Source organism: Taudactylus pleione, unplaced genomic scaffold, assembly GCF_031769625.1.
Source record: "Taudactylus pleione unplaced genomic scaffold, aTauple2 ptg000010l, whole genome shotgun sequence".
Taxonomy (NCBI): domain Eukaryota; kingdom Metazoa; phylum Chordata; class Amphibia; order Anura; family Myobatrachidae; genus Taudactylus; species Taudactylus pleione.
The window spans coordinates 6,061,300-6,078,930 of NW_028284413.1; the positions used below are offsets into that span (position 1 = coordinate 6,061,300).

Sequence of the window (17,631 nt, forward strand, 5' to 3'; positions counted from 1 at the left end):
GTGTCTTGTGTAAGATATAGTCAAATTTTGGATATTTTTTAGATGTATGCAAAATGATTTTGGGGTATAATGAATGCGGATGACACATCAACATCAACAGTGATAAAGAGATCAGGATGGCATCTATTAGGCAGTAGCAATATAATTAATTCTGTTGTTCTGTTAATGTTTCCAATTGTGAAGCGCAATGGAATATGTTGTGCTATATAAGAAAATGTTTTATATATATATATATATATATATATAGTTCCAGAGAAGCCCGGCACTCACCAGTCCTTGGATTTTAACATGCTCCGGTGCCCTCCTAAGCGGTATTGCTCCCCCACACATAGTCCACAATTGCAAGAGGCGGCACTCAGAGGCTCCAGATTGAGGTGAACAAAGACCCACTCCGGGGTAACTTTGTTGTGTCATACAAAGTCAACGTTTCAGGGATCGTGTCCCCTTTCTCAAGACAATAGAAATGAAACACTGCAAACATTACATATATATATATATATATATATATATATATATATAATGCAGAGATAGGCGGCACTGAAGGTCTTTCGTTGCAAAACAGTTAGTTTATTCCGACGTTTCAGGGCATATACAGCCCTTTTTTCAAGGATACATAAGAAAAATACATAAAAAACAGACTTACCTTAAATATGTTCAGCCGGTGAGTGCGCGATGTCACGAGTGGTTGCGCGCGTCTGCACGCTGCACGCGGCGTCTCCCACTGATGACATCATACTTGGTCAGCTGTTACAATAGTCATGGAAACCGGACCCAAAACAAATAAATGCACTAAAAAGAAAAACCGTTAATAAAGTATGAACACCATTACCAAAGGAAATATAAAAACAGGCAGCTAGATTCAAAAATAGCTGGAAAACAAGGCATGCACATAAATGTATGTTACTGAAAGTGCTACTGAAATTAGGCAAAAGTGCCATGAAAAAACAAATGCACATTAATTGTTAACTGAACTGATAATGTAGCTATATGAATGGTGTCACAGAGAATTCCAGCAAATTTTGTCATTTAAACCATATGGTACGATGGTATTAAGTTTCATTATCCATTTGGCTTTTCTTAACAACTTTCCAGCCCTGTCTCCTCCTCTGAGACTAGGGGGAACATGATCAATTATTTTATGCTGGAATGTCGCCAGACTATGTCCTCTTTCCGCAAAATGACGAGCCACTGGTTGATCACTATTGGTGCCACTTATTGCCATTTGAATAGCACTCCGATGCAGTGCCATTCTCTCCCGCATAGTTCTCACCATCTTCCCTACATAATAAAGTCCACACGGGCATATGATTATATAAATAATATGCGTAGAGGTGCAGGTAAGTATGTGGTTGATCTTAAATTTCGTATTATTATGCGGATGTTTGAATTCCCCTCCTGTTAGCATGTTCCGACAAGTGGTGCACTGGAGACACTTGTAACAGCCAGCAGATCTAGTAAGGAAATTAGTGGTTACCCGTTCCTTCATTTTAAAGTCACTAATGTCTGTATGGATTATGTGATCTCTAATGTTACGGCCTCTCAAAAAACAGGTCATAGGTTTTACACCTCGGAAGCAGGTCGTTTCGCTGTCTGTGGTTACTATAGGCCACAGTGCTTTACTTGCCCTTTGTAGAACTGGGCTGGATGTGGAGTAATGTTGTTTCCACATAATAGTTGAATCCTTTATTCTTGAAGTTGGCTGTAACAGAGATGTCCTGCTCAGACCTTTGACTTCTTTCTTTTGTTGTTCCAAAAGTTTGTAACTATAGCCTCTCGTCCTGAATTTACAAGCAATCTGGTCAAGGGCTGCATCCAGTTTGGTGGGATCACTAGTTATCCTAGCCACTCTCATCATTTGAGATTTCGGTAGTCCCCGTTTCAATGAGGCTGGATGATGGCTGGATGCTAATAGCAGACTATTTTTGTCTGTTTGTTTCATATACACTGAGGTTGTTATGACTCCTCTTTCCAATGTAACCTGAACTTCCAAATAATTAAGGGTAGTGGGACTGATTTGAAAGGTTAATTTAATAGGTGATAACCTTCGATTAATGTCAGACATCATGGACTTAAATCGTTCTTCTCCTCCTGTCCAAAACATGAAAAGATCGTCTATATAACGGCAAAAAAACAGGATGTGTGTTGTAATTTCTGGATCTTGAAAGAACATTTGTTGTTCTTCTTGTAGCATATAGATATTAGCAAACGTAGGAGCCACGTTACTACCCATCGCACATCCGTAGTTTTGTTGATAAAATTTGCCATCAAATAGGAAGTAATTGCGCTTAAGAGTTAATTCTAAAATCTGCATGAGGAGTTCCATGTCTAATTCCTGTAAATCTTCCATGATAAGTAACTCTTTAACTGCCCTTAATCCCTGGTCATGTGGAATAACGGTGTATAAATTGCATACATCCATCACACAAATAAGGGTATGGTCAGGTACCTGTTGGATAGAGTCCAGTTGTTGAAGAAAGGAAGTAGTGTCCTTAAGAACTGTAGGCTGTTTAGATAGTAGTGGTTGTAAAATAGTGTCTAACAGTTGAGACACTGGTTGGTATAGTGAGTTTCCTGTAGATATTATTGGACGGCCAGGCGGGTGTTGAAGGCTTTTGTGTATCTTTGGCACTAAGTACATGATCGGTACTATGGGGAATGCCTGAGTTAGCGCTGATTTCAATTTATCTGTGATATTCTTTTGTTGTTCTGCCATTGATAATAGATCATCCAGTTCTCTCTTATATTGGACTGTAGGATCATGAGTTAATTTTTGATAAGTTAGTGGGTCCTATTTGATGGCAAATTTTATCAACAAAACTACGGATGTGCGATGGGTAATAAAGTAGCTCCTACGTTTGCTAATATCTATATGCTACAAGATGAACAACAAATGTTCTTTCAAGATCCGGAAATTACAAAACACATCCTGTTTTTTTACCGTTATATAGACGATCTTTTCATGTTTTGGACAGGAGGAGAAGAACGATTTAAGTCCATGATGTCTGACATTAATCAAAGGTCATCACCTATTAAATTAACCTTTCAAACCAGTCCCACTACCCTTAATTATTTGGATGTTCAGGTTACTTTGGAAAGAGGAGTCATAACAACCTCGGTGTATATGAAACAAACAGACAAAAATAGTCTGCTATTAGCATCCAGCCATCATCCAGCCTCATTGAAATGGGGACTACCGAAATCTCAAATGATGAGAGTGGCTAGGATAACTAGTGATCCCACCAAACTGGATGCAGCCCTGGACCAGATTGCTTGTAAATTCAGGACGAGAGGCTATAGTTACAAACTTTTGGAACAACAAAAGAAAGAAGTCAAAGGTCTGAGCAGGACATCTCTGTTACAGCCAACTTCAAGAATAAAGGATTCAACTATTATGTGGAAACAACATTACTCCACATCCAGCCCAGTTCTACAAAGGGCAAGTAAAGCACTGTGGCCTATAGTAGCCACAGACAGCGAAATGACCTGCTTCCGAGGTGTAAAACCTATGACCTGTTTTTTGAGAGAATGTAACATTAGAGATCACATAGTCCATCCAGACATTAGTGACTTTAAAATGAAGGAACGGGTAACCACTAATTTCCTTACTAGATCTGCTGGCTGTTACAAGTGTCTCCAGTGCACCACTTGTCGGAACATGCTAACAGGAGGGGAATTCAAACATCCGCATAATAATACGAAATTTAAGATCAACCACAAACTTACCTGCACCTCTATGCATATTATTTATATAATCATATGCCCGTGTGGACTTTATTATGTAGGGAAGACGGTGAGAACTATGCGGGAGAGAATGGCACTGCATCGGAGTGCTATTCAAACGGCAATAAGTGGCACCAATAGTGATCAACCAGTGGCTCGTCATTTTGCGGAAAGAGGACATAGTCTGGCGACATTCCAGCATAAAATAATTGATCATGTTCCCCCTAGTCTCAGAGGAGGAGACAGGGCTGGAAAGTTGTTAAGACAAGAAGCCAAATGGATAATGAGACTTAATACCATCGTACCATATGGTTTAAATGACAAAATTTGCTGGAATTCTCTGTGACACCATTCATATAGCTACATTATCAGTTCAGTTAACAATTAATGTGCATTTGTTTTTTCATGGTACTTTTGCCTAATTTCAGTAGCACTTTCAGTAACATACAGTTATGTGCATGCCTTGTTTTCCAGCTATTTTTGAATCTAGCTGCCTATTTTTATATTTCCTTTGGTGACGGTGTTCATACTTTATTAACGGTTTTTCTTTTTAGTACATTTATTTGTTTTGGGTCCAGTTGCCATGACTATTGTAACAGCTGACCAAGTATGATGTCATCAGTGGGAGACGCCGCATGCAGCGTGCAGACGCGCGCAATCACTCGTGACATCGCGCACTCACCGGGTGAACATATTTAAGGTAAGACTGTTTATATTTATTTTTCTTATGTTTCCTTGAAAAAAGGGCTGTATATGCCCTGAAACGTCAGAATAAGCTAACTGTTTTGCAATGAAAGACCTTCAGTGCCGCCTATCTCTGCATTCTAAATTGTCAAAACAAGGAAGGCACGGAGGCAGCATCATCTTTGTATATACGAGTGCCAGTCCTACTTGGAAGCTATATATATATATATATATATATATATATTATACATATATATATATATGTAAAACACTCTACCCCTGATCTGGTAAGCCAGGCTCCTTCCACTGTCAGACCCGCTCGTCACATGTATTCTGTTTCACTTGTGTCTGTGATGAGCCACTTACGAGCTCTCCACAGTCTTAGCTTACATCATTATCATGGTTTTCTAGGTTGCCATGGTTCCTACTGCCGGATGACACAACGTCACTTCTGGTTCACGCTGGCAGCACTGCCGGGTTGTGACGAGCAGGTCTGATGGCGGACGGAGCCTAGCACACCTGATCAGGGGTATGTGGGTGACTGTTTTTCTTATATATATGTAATGTTTGAAGTGTTTCATTTATGTTGTCTTGAGAAAGGGGACATGATCCCCAAAATGTCGACTTTGCATGACACAATAAAGTTACCCTGGAGAGGGTCTTTGTTCACCTCATTCTGGAGCCTCTGAGTGCCGCCTCTTGCAGTTGTGAACTATATATATATATATAGTAGCAATATCTTAGCATAACAATCTAGCTGACTAGCCTGTAATCAAAAACTATCAATATAAAGAACCTATTTAAGAACTGCACTACTAAAACTTCACACAACACATTTGATATGGTAGATATATAGCGTATAGTAATAGTGCCTCTGCCTGATTGATAGGCAGAGACATTTAAGGGTTGGTACGAGGTCGGCCGGGGTTCCTAGAAATGATGCGCCCCGTTTTCTGGAAGTGGCCAGCCTAGGGACTGCGTAGACATACGCAGTCCACAGGGCTTGCAAGCCCAACAGCCTGAGTAAGCTGAGGCTTACTCAGCTGGCCGGTCACCTGGTGCTGTCCACCATCGCGACCATCGACCACTGATGGTCACGATAGAAATCCCAATCTACGATCTCCATCACAGTGCTGGCATTGCAAATGCAGCAGGGGGTGTCATATGGAATAGGTGTCATTCGGACTCCCGGCAGTGCCTGGCTGACCAAAGCAGAGTTCCCGGCAGCGGAAGCCTGACAGCACTGGAAATCCCAATTGTCGAAAGATAAGCATTGACTAAGCTAACCTAACCCTAACCCTCCTTAGGGGTGCCTAACCCTAACCTCCCCCCCAAGTGCCTACCCCTAACCCCCCCTTCCCCGCTGCCTAAACCTAAGTCCCCCAGGAGGGTGCCTAACCCTAAGTCCCCCCCGGGGGTGCCTAAACCTAACCCACCCTCCCTCCCCCTAGCCTAACCCTAACACTCCCGGGGGTGTGCCTAACCCTAAGTCCCCAGCGGGTGCCCTAAACCTAACCCCCCCCCCGCGGCTGTCCGCTCGCTGCACCCGGCATCCCTTCGATTGGGATGCTGGATGCCGGTTTCGCGGCGTCGGGGAAATGTCAGGCGTCTAGATCTAGACGCCCAGCATTTCACCCTCACCGGGATATGACAGTCGGGAAGGTGGCTGCCGGTATTAAGGCAGCCAGTTTCCTGATTGTATACCGTGTTATACACCTCCTGCTGCATTTGCATTATTGCAAAGATCGCAATTGCAAAGCAGCCTGCGTGCAGCTTTTCAATTGCAATCCTTGCTGAATCAGGCCCTTAGTTTGCAGCCCCAGGCTAAGTGAACAGCAGGGAAAAATCTTTATTTTGATGATAATTAATGTTTAATTTGACATACTTTAGTATTCCAGTGACACTCTTCCCAATAAATAACCATGCATTTAGAGATTTTTAAAAAGTCAACTTTTCTCTAAAAAGTGGAAAAATTATATGATTAGGAATATGTACAGTATGATGAAGTGGTGTACTGATGGTACACTGGTTTCTGAACTTGAAGATGGGAGTTACAAGTGTTTTTTTCCAATATTTTACAGGTTTGTATAGTCACAATTAAAAATTAGTTTAGAGAGATATTAATAAATCCCAAAATGTTCAAATCACTTTTATATGCTAAAATACATTTCCTGGCTATCATTTTTCCATAATTTTATTTCATTTACAAAAATAACAACTTGATGTCATTTATTTGCCTGTAATATTTCCTTAATGGTTACTAACAGCCATCTATACTGTCCTGCAAATGTATTTCCAATTGTTTGGATCAGGATTATTTCCCCACTTTTCCTTCCACTCAGTGGTGCCAAGAAGGTTGTAGTAGCAGGTACTGATCACTGCACAACAATGAATTTTTTTTGGGCTCAAAATTAGCGTAGTCTTATGTATTTTCACCTGCTGAATTAAAAAATCACCATAAAAATGACCGATTAGCTCTTGCTTTGGAGATACAGTGACATGTAATTTTTTAGAGTCTATATTTTTAGTTTTGGGGAAATTTTGTTTCTGAGAGTTGTCACACCTCTCAACTGACATAACATAACGTTCTCCAGGTTGTTTGTAGGTTATAAACATATTAACTGTTGCTGTGACTGTGAGTTTAATATTGTTTCTGTTCTTCTTTTTTCAGAATTTCTGGTTTTAGAGTGCTTTTGAAGTGTACAATTTGTCAAATCAAAATGCTACGAAAATGTGAAAATTTAGTGAATAATTTTTGTTTCATGTGTGGTGAAATAAGATTTTCGTCACAGAAATGCAATCTAACACCTCTTGTGAAGACTGCCTATCTGCATTATTTGGAATGAAGGTAGGAAACCAGGATAAGTCATGGGGTCTACATATAAGTTGCAACTCTTGTTCAGTTATACTACGAGAATGGCTGAAAAGTAAAAAATGATCTATGGGTTTTGCTGTACCTATGGTTTGGCGGGAGCCTACAAACCATACAGATGACTGCTATTACTGCTTGACTCCACCTATAAAGGCAGGATTGTCCATGAAGAAAAGAGGAACAGTTCAATACCCGAATCTTACATCTGCTATATGACCTATTCCACATTCAGATAGTTTACCAGTTCCTACTCCACCCCAACATTATGAGCTTGAAGTAGAAAATGAAGACAGCGTGGAAGATGAAGAACCCCAGAATCCTTCCACATCCCATGACCCTGATTTTGAGGAAAAAGACGATACACCGCACCAACTGAGTCAAGGGGAATTGTGTGATCTCATTCGAGACCTTGACTTGTCAAAGGAGAAGGCAGAACTTCTAGGGTCAAGACTACAGCAATGGAATCTTCTCCAACGTGACGTTAGGGTCTCACAGTACAGAGAACGTCAGAGGGATCTGCTTCCATTTTTTGAGAAGAAAAACAATCTGGTTGTTTGCTGCGACATTAATGGCTTGATGAAATGTTTGAATTTGAACCATGATCCAACTGACTGGAGGCTATTCATAGATTCCTCCAAACTTAGTTTGAAAGCTGTATTACTTCACAGTGGCAACCGTCTTCCTTCTATTCCTGTTGGTCATGCAGTTCACATGAAGGAGACTTATGCAAACATGACAGCCCTCCTCGACTCAATTAAATATGATGAACACAAGTGGAAAATCTGTGGTGATCTAAAAGTCATGCTGTACTCTTAGGAATGTAACTGGGGTACACTAAATACTGCTGCTTTTTATGTATGTGGGACAGGGATAAGAAATCACATTACATTCAAGCAGACTGGCCTGCAAGAAATCTTGACTCTAGCGAGAAAAATGTCATTGCCGATTCTCTCGTGGACCCAAAAGATGTTCTTCTTCCACCCCTTCATATAAAGCTGGGTTTGATGAAAAATGTTGTCAAAGGTATGAACCAGGAAGAACAGGCCTTTAAGTACTTAAGAGAAAAATTTCCTAGATTGAGTGATGCAAAGGTTAAAGAAGGTACAGTATTCTTGTTGGGCCACAAATTCGACAACTTGTAAAGGATCCTGCGTTTGACTGAGTTTTGCAGGGCAAAGAAAAGGAAGCTTGGGAAGCCTTAAAGGGAGTTATTCATGGATTCTTAGGCAACAAAAGAGATGATAACTACACTCAGTTGGTGACAGGACTTCTGGAAATATACCATCAACTCGGATGCAACATATATCTTAAAATCCATTTTCTCCACTCCCGCCTAGATTCTTTCCCTCCTTGTTGTGGAGATGTCAGTAATGAACACGTAGAAAGATTCCATCAGAATATTTTTGTAATGGAACAAAGATATCAGGGCCGTTGGAATGAAGCAATGCTTGCGGATCACTGCTGGTCTCTGTGTAGGGATGCTCTGGAACTCACTTACAAGAGGCAAGCCAAAAGAAAATGATCTCATGAAGCAACCACATGATTCTCTTCACACCAAACTACTTGCAAGGAATTTTCCATCAATTTAGAACTCTTAGAATGTAACTGTCTTTAAAAAAAAATTCAAATGCACTTTCAATGTTGTTGGCATATGTAATTAAAATGTATAATTTTCTCTTAATCCGTTAAAATAAAATACTTCCACCTATTGTATATCACAGAAACTAGAGCTAATAAATATTTTTCTTTGTCATATTCGTTTTTCTCACCCCAAAATTAGTAAGATTTCACTCATGAAGTATAGGAAACATTCCAAAAACATTTTTTTGTTGGCAGTGGGCCTGTTGGAGGATCGAAGCAGGGGCCCAGGCCAGCTGCTGATGGGACTTAAATAGGCAGAGAAGAGTCTTTCCAGTGCTAGCATCTAATCTGAAAGTCCACACTTGCAGAATGTCTATTATTTGGAGATGCAATTTAATAAGGCCCTTCATTTAGGTGAACGGTTGGAAGGATACTATTATTTTTTTAAAGCAATGCATTAATATCAATTAGTAATAGAAAAACTCTTTTGCTGTAAGGTGTTCGGTTCTTGAGTGCAATTTAAGCTTATTTCTTAACAATAAAATACTACTGAAACAATTTATTTATATGTAGCTTCTATTACACATTTGCATTATTCTGTTGTGCTTTACTCATGGCAGAATATGAATTATATTTCAAACATCAACTTACCACTTCCCATAAACACTTACTTGTATAAGAAGGTACTGTAGAACTAGCCCCTTTTACTCCTCCTCCAACAACAGCAGATACCAGGAATGTGTAATAATTCCCAGGAACCAGATTCAGAACTGTAGCAGAAATTGTGGTTACATTTCCACTGAATGTTGGATTGCCCAAGATTTCTATGATATAGGAACTTGCATTTCCATCAGGTGGCTGCCAGCTCAGAGATACAGAAGTGGTGGTGATATTCTCTGCTATTGGGTCCTTCACTGTATCAGGTACTATTAGTAAAATAGAAGCAATATATTATAAGGGCAATATTTCTACATTTTAATATCAATATTTAGTGGGTAATCTAGTTTTTGTCAATTTGCCACTACAATGTTCAGCTGCAGATATTATGGTAACATATGGTAGTTTAAAATTACTAATTTGTGTACAAACCTCTATGGGGTATGTGTGATGTAACTGGTTGCAAAATGCCTTCAACCACATGATCTGGCAGATACTTCATGCCCATCACTTAGAATTGAATCTTCATCATAAAGTACAATGTTTATCCAGGGCCACCATCAAGTGGGTACAGCTAGTACTAATGTTCAGGGCCCAGGGCCAGAGGGAAAGCCACAGTGTGCAGATGATCTAGCCTGCAAACTGCTTCTTAGTCACAGGCATATGTCTGTCTTTGACTAATATGTAGTTTTCTGTGTTTGTGGCACCTGTCTGACTTACAATGACATTGAGTGATCTGCTGTACTGCAGTTACTGAATATGATGTACAGTAAATGAGGGATTGTGCAGAGGAGTTAAATGCCTAAATGCCACGTCCTAATCTAACAAGATGGTTTGAGACTACAGTCTAAATATCTGCTCCTCATTATCCCCACCCCATCTCTCTTCCTTTATTCTCCTTCTCCCCATACTGCTTCTATTGTACCTGCCAGGCTGCACAGTAATAGAGGAGCACAGAGGTAGAAGTTTCCTAACTGTGCATCTGACCCTTTTCCTAACCTAGTTGGCCACACCCCCTCCAGTGATTGGTCACACACCTTTATGGGCCTTTATTTGTGCATTTCCATGTAGGACCTTCATGCTCCAGTCTGTCACTGGGCTGTCTGCCTTCTTTCTCTCCTTACTGCTTCCATTGTACCTGCTGCCTTCCTGCTTGCTCTGCTGCCATAGTGGAGTACAGTGGCAGAAGTTTCCTAAATGTGCATCTAAACCCATCTCCTACCCAAGTGTGCCTCTAACACACTCTCTTCCAAAGTGTGCCCGTACTACCCCCCATTTCAAAGTGTCCTCTGTCCTCACCCTCCCCAATTGTGCATATGCTCCCTCCCTTTTCAAGTGTACCTCTGCCACCCCCCTTCCCAAATGTGCATCTGCCACCCTTCATTTCCAAATGTCTCCCCTGCCTCCTCTCATCCCCAAGTGTGCATCTGTTCCTCTCCCTCCCCAAGTGTCTCTGTCCCATCCCTTTTAAAATCTGCCTCCGTCACCCTCACTAACCAAATGTGCATCTGCCATCCTTCATTTCCAAATGTGCCCCTTAATCCTCTCAGCCCCAAGTGTGCTTCTGCTCCTCTCCCTCCCCAAGTGTGCTTGTCCCATCCCTTTTAAAATCTGCCTCAGTCACCCTCACTAACCAAATGTGCCTCTGCTACCCTCCCCTTCCAAATATGCCTCTGCCACCTCCCATTTCCAAATGTGCCTCTGTCCCCTCCCTTTTCAAGTCTGCTTCAGCCACCCTCACTAAGTGTACCACTGCCCCCTCCCTTCCCAAGTGTGCCTCTGCAGCATGTTTGTTTATTTATGAAATTGATATTTATTTATTAATTTAGATTGTATGCATATATTTTTATTGCATCAATGTCCATATATATTGTGTGGTTATTATTAGAATATTATATTGATATTATTTTACAAAATATTTCATAGGTATATAGCATGTCCTGACAATATGATTATTCTCTCGATTTGCCATATCAGTTGTGTCTTCATATTTATGAGTGCAGTTCCTTATTAGTTATATTGGTTGATTCTGTTGACAATCAAGTCTGCTAGATTATTATACAGTACAAGGATATTGATGCAAAATATAAAAACACTGAGTTAATGCTTTTAACATTAGACTTGTAATGGAATCTGGGATACATACACATACATACATACATACATACATACATACATAATGTATTAGTAAGGTACATTTAGAGAAAAATAAACTTGTGTCATCTTTACATTTCTGTTTGACATTATATTATGTGTAAAGTTGTTATAAAAGAATTGGGTCTGGTATGCTATGTCTACAGTTCTCATGTTGACATGCATAAGGTTCGCATGAGAATGTCGACATGGTCAAAATGTTGAAAAGCATTATGCTGACAGTTACCATGTCAGTATTCATCAGGTATACATGGATAACATGTTGACATGATAGAATGTCGACCTAACATCCCTGGTGGCACAGCAGTCAAAGACTTGGTCCTGTTGGCAGCAACATCTACAGTGTCTTCTGGGTCCTGGTGTTCATGTGAGCAGCAGTTCCACTGCTGGTGGGTGACTCAGTGACATTCTGGTAAGTATTTTCCCCCTATCCCTACCCCTAACTATAACCCTCCACCTAATGCCTAATCTTAACCTCCCCCCAGCATCCTTACTCTTACATCCCCCTACAGCCTAGCCCTAATTCTCCCAGTGACACCTAACCCTATCAGCATAATTAGAATGCTGCATTTCACATGTTGATATTTCAGATGTTGACATTGTAAATATGTCGACATTCTGAGGATGCTGACATAGTGCCTGTTGATATGTTGAACCATGTCGACATTCTATGATTAACATTTATGAATGTCGACATGTTTATAGTCAACCATCTCACTGGATACCAAAGAATTGTTTTACTAAAGTTGATTAATTGTTTCATTATATTTATCATGTCAAGTGAAGATACATCTGGATGCATCTGGATGCAATCTTTCCTGACTTACTGTAGGTATCACTGACCCTGTGGTATCTAAGCTGCTATGTGTATATAGTTATTTTCAGACTCTGGGGCTGTGTCAGAGTCATACACATGTCCTATTTACAGATGGATCTTGCTTTTTTGTGATGTGCATGCTTCATAGCCAAGCATGAATTACTAGATCACCATTTGTGCTTCCAGACCTATGCATCAGAGCAGTGTCAAACTATGACATGAAGGGCCCACTGGGGGGATGCATTGGTAGGGACCCATGCTTAAGGGATGTGGTATGCCACCAGAGGGGGAGTGGCCAGTTACCACAGCGGTTTGTCTAACCATTATATAGTACATGGTCTGGATCCCTTTATAGATATATATATATACTGTATAGTAAATAGTGCATACATGATAATGTAGCAGATTTATAACAGCACTGCACTGTTGTATAATGTAACATATCTATATAATAAGCAAGAACATGTGTGTGTGTGTGTGTGTGTCTGTTAGTACTTTGGACCTGATTCAGCATGGATTGCAACAGCATAAAATATAAATAAATTGTGATAGAGACTGGTGCGCACTAAATAAGCTGCCTAAAGATTTTTGATGTAAGTGTATCACCTTATGCATTTATCTAAAACAACATATACCATCCAAAATCACCAAAACATATCCACAGGCGCTGAATCAAATTTCTTAAGGAGTTGATATTCCCCACATTCGATGTCCTCCTCTTTAGAGTTGGAAGTCTCTGCATTTTACCTCAAGGGCTCACTTCCCAACTCCTCAGCTGGAAATTTCCTGAAACAAAGAGTGTTTCAGGAAATTTCCAGCTGAGGAGTCGGGAAGTGATCCCTCAAGGTAAAACAGCAGAGAAGAAGGGCAGAAGGAGCAGAGGTTTTGAGAACAAGTCCTTCAGCAAAAAAAGCTAAAGCTTCAGGAGGCAACAGAGAAGTTCCAGCGGGCACATCGCCCCCCGTCCCAGCGACGGAGAGCCATTTGCTATTTGTAATCTGTGAAAAACATATACATCTTGTGGCATACCAGTGAATGGCCATTTTTTGGGGGGGTTACTTTAAAAACCAAATTCAATGGAAACTTGCCTTACCCAGATTTACTATGTCAAACAGAACTAAAGCATACATAGAAAACCAAACATCTCTCACAAGATAAATGGTATATCGAAATGTATTGGTGGGAGGACAAGGGGAAAATTTTTTGTCATCTCACTTAAAAGACTTTGGAGGTGATTTCCAGGGACACCTGAGGGACAACCTTTATGCTTTTATTGTCCACTTTTTGCAGTGGACCACTATATCTGGTGAGAGGCCATCTAATTTCCTATATGTTTGTATGTTTATTTTTGAATAAATTTACTGTATTACACTATATGGAGTTTTTCGTTTATCCATATGGTCTGAAATGATTACTGGAAACAAAGAAGTATCAATATACGTTATCTGAGAGTGGGAGTCTCAAACAAAACCCCAAAAGCTCATAGGTCTAACTAGTCTGTAGACCTTGCTTTCTGGTACGAATTTATAATTTTGACACTGTTTGGTACCTGTTGAACCTTGACGTTATTACCCTATATATGGTATATGTTTTTCCCCCTATGTGCAAGTAGACTTCCAACTCTAAAGAGGAGGACGTCGAATGTGGGGAATATCAACACCTTAAGATTTTTGATTTAGCCCCTGTGGATATGTTTTGGTGATTTTGGATGGTATATGTCGCAACAGCATACAAAATGCAGATGGGTGATTGCATGCATATGCATCACAGTGCACGTGTGTAGCCAGTGAACTGTGATTGCATTGCAATCACGCATACCATGGAAAGCCATCGCAGAGTGAGTGTCAGTCGGTGTTTGGGGGTGGTGATGGGGGTATACAGAGAAACGCAGGAGTGCAAGTCCATTTGAACGCAATTTCATAGGCATGCAGAAATTAGCAACTGCGATGGCATACGCATCTTGAGTACTCACTACGTGCGATGAGGTTAGCAATTTCTGAGTAAGGTCTGACCTTGTGTAATTGTGCGTGAGGCTCCAATGTTACTTGATGATACTGATAGTTTTGCAGATGTGCAAGGTACTACAGATGTGAGATAGGGGAAGTGGGCATCTTTATGTTGTCCTATTATGGCTTTGCGATTGCATTCATTAGCATACTTTTGCAGCAGAACTGCGTGCATAATCGCAGTCACGATCGCAATAGCCATCCATACTGAATTGGGCCCTTTATGCATGGCTAGAGTATTGTATCTAGCTCCACCAAATCTGGCATGGTGGTGTAGTTTGACCAAAATAAGGTTGTTGGCTATGCTTGAAGCTTGGCAGGGCCTTGGAGGTCTATGTGGTGCCCACCAAGTAGGCCATGTAATCTCTGATTTGAAATTTTTCTTTAAGCAAGTTTACTCAGGATGTCTTCCAGTGTCTAAAACTGCACTGATCTGAAGGCACAGCCTGATATGTACCGGTGGGAGGGCAGTCAGAGCTCCAACAGAAGAGCAGTGAATCAGAGGCTCAACTGTTACACTGCACCTGCACTAACAGTTACTAGTTTCCTCAAACACATTTTCATATGCCATGGTCTCCAATGTTGATCTGAAGTGATTACTGCTCAGCAATGATTTCTGTTCTGCACTGCAGTGATTTGGGAAGCTATACTGATTTCTGTCCTATAAGTCACTCTGCACCAGTTATAGCCCACTCCAAACAGTCAGATAATACAACTGCCTGCACTGTCATTCTAAATTGCATTGCTATTCAGGTGTTAATGACTTCTGTGTTCTTTGTCAAAGCTTCCCCCCTTTTAGTATACCACATTCATAGATAGGTCCTTTTAAGGGAAAAAAAACATGTTAGCAAACAATGGGGTCTTTTTAGGGATCAATGGAGTGGGGTTATGGGTGAGGACAATGTAAATAATGAAGGCTGCAGATGTACCTCAAGGTCCATTCTTCAAACCTGGACAATGCCAGGTATCCCAGCTAGTGTAAAATAATTAAGCACATGATGGTGATCCTGTCTATATATATCACATTTATCCATTGTACACATAATAGGGGACCCTGGTACTGACAGGCCAGTGTCTAAAACTCAATGAAAACTGCATTAGCTATAGTAAAGGCAAAATAAATAGCATAGTAAAAATGCTGTTATCACTAGGATAACTTTATTGTTGGTTAGTGAATGAACGCACAGGTACAATGCTTTCCCAATCACTGTCAAGAACTATATTAATTGTGTTAAAGCCCATAGAAAAAAAAATGAACATGGTTGTGTTGTTACCAGCCACTTTCATTGGCAGGAGGGTAAATCTTGGTGTAGTTCTGTATAATAAACCAAGCACCCATGTTCATCAGTGGTCCTGCTCCACCAGGTAACTTACCCTCTAATAGAGTAATATATAATTTGAGTTCACAGTCTGGAACTTAACCCCTAGACAAGGTGGTGGGCCCAGAGACTATGAGGCCCACTGTGGATTTCCTCTGTACCACTCTGGGCCAGTCTAACACTGCATTTCAGCCACATCTCCATCTGTGGATGTAACTAGGCATGAGTGTTCTATAGGTGTTTCAAGGGCATGTATACACAATTGTGAGTGATTCAGAGTTGAGCCTAGGCAGATTTCTGTCTGATTACAGGTGGATATCTTGCTCTGAAGATAGGGTTGTTACAAATGCATGATGATAGTGATGATGCCTACAGTCAGGGTTGCCTTAACAGCAGGGGCAAAGCAATGCACTGGGGCCCCTACCCACCCATTACCAGGAAAAAAATGTAAATGGTCAATAAAATTAAACCCTCCTGCATGCCCATCAGACCTCCCACAGATGCAGAGAGACTCTGTCTGACTGGTCTGAAGCTGGCTGATGAAGTGAAACTGGGACTGAGGTGAGTTCTCATAATGGGGAGTGGGGGAGATTAGATAAGAATACAGTGCACCGGCGTTCGGCTTATAAAAAATATCACAAATTTACCAACTGCCTGCGGCTGCATGGGGGTAGGTTGGCGGGCCCCTACAAGCTTCAGACCCTTGGGCAACTGCCCAACAAGCCCAATGGAAGAGATGGCCCTACCTACAGTACTTTCACAAGTGGATGAATGGGAGCAGTGCAGTTTCAGAGACATAGCCAACTCTGAACACAGGTGAAGATCTGCATTTATTTCTGAGCACATAATGTGGCCCAATTTGTGGCTGCCTTGCATGTGACTCTGAAAAAGTTACTCTAGGTGTAAGTGTATGGAAATAAATTATGATTATTGTATGTATGAAGTCCGACATTTAAGATACCTGCAATGGTATTTCTCTGAGTGATATATGGTAAAATATACATCTTACGTAGAGTAAATTTAGAGAAGATAAGATAATAGTATTTCTTCAGTAAATTGGAAATTACTTTGCAAGTGGTCTATTACCTAAACTGGGACATGAGCTAATCTCTTACCATGGCTTTTTTATATTTATTTATTAAAAATGTAGAGGTTTTTTTTATAATTTTCTGTACCAAACAACATGATTCACCTATCTGCTCACCCAGGCAAATAGCCACATTGAAAAGTTTGATGTTTTTTAAACAGCAGATGAAGAAAACATTTCCAACTCCTACTCAGTTTCTTCTGTGCTACTATCATTAACAGTTCTTCTGTATATCTCTGTAGAGTAGGGAGGGAAGTACTATGGATTTTCAGCTTGACTTACATGATAATGTTTCAAGTAGGCTGAGAAGAGTCTATCTTGGTCTAGACTCTGGGCCTGATTCAGCAAGAAACACAGTTGCTAATACGCACACAATTGGCTGATTGTTGCATACTGTGCATGCATCACAGTGTGCGTGCACAAATTAGCCATTGGGATCGGGACTGCGATCACAATGACTATGCAGACCCATCGCAGAGTGATTGAAAGGAAGTGCCATTTGTGGGTGGTGATAGGGGGGTGGTTCAGCTGAAAGCAGGCATTCCAGTGCATTTGTATGCTGTTGCAGGGACATGCATAAATTAACCACTGCAATGCCCTACGCAGCCTGAGGCCTGATAGCCTGTGTGGAAGTTATCAATTTCTGAGTGAGGTCAGACCTTGTGCAAATGTGTGTGAGGCTGCGATGGTACTCAATAGCACCGATGTTTTGGCAGTCTTGCTAAACATTACGG

General features: G+C 40.8%; 1 protein-coding gene across 1 annotated transcript in view; it reads right to left on the reverse strand.

Annotated features, from left to right (window-relative positions):
- LOC148542660 (titin-like) overlaps window positions 1-17,631 on the reverse strand; it is a gene marked incomplete at its 5' end in the record, with an annotated part of 334,539 nt that overhangs the window by 48,025 nt on the left and 268,883 nt on the right. The window contains one exon of the mRNA XM_088467589.1: window positions 9,529-9,783. Coding sequence (XP_088323715.1) covers window positions 9,529-9,783 — 255 coding nt within the window. The remainder of the gene's footprint in view (window positions 1-9,528; window positions 9,784-17,631) is intronic.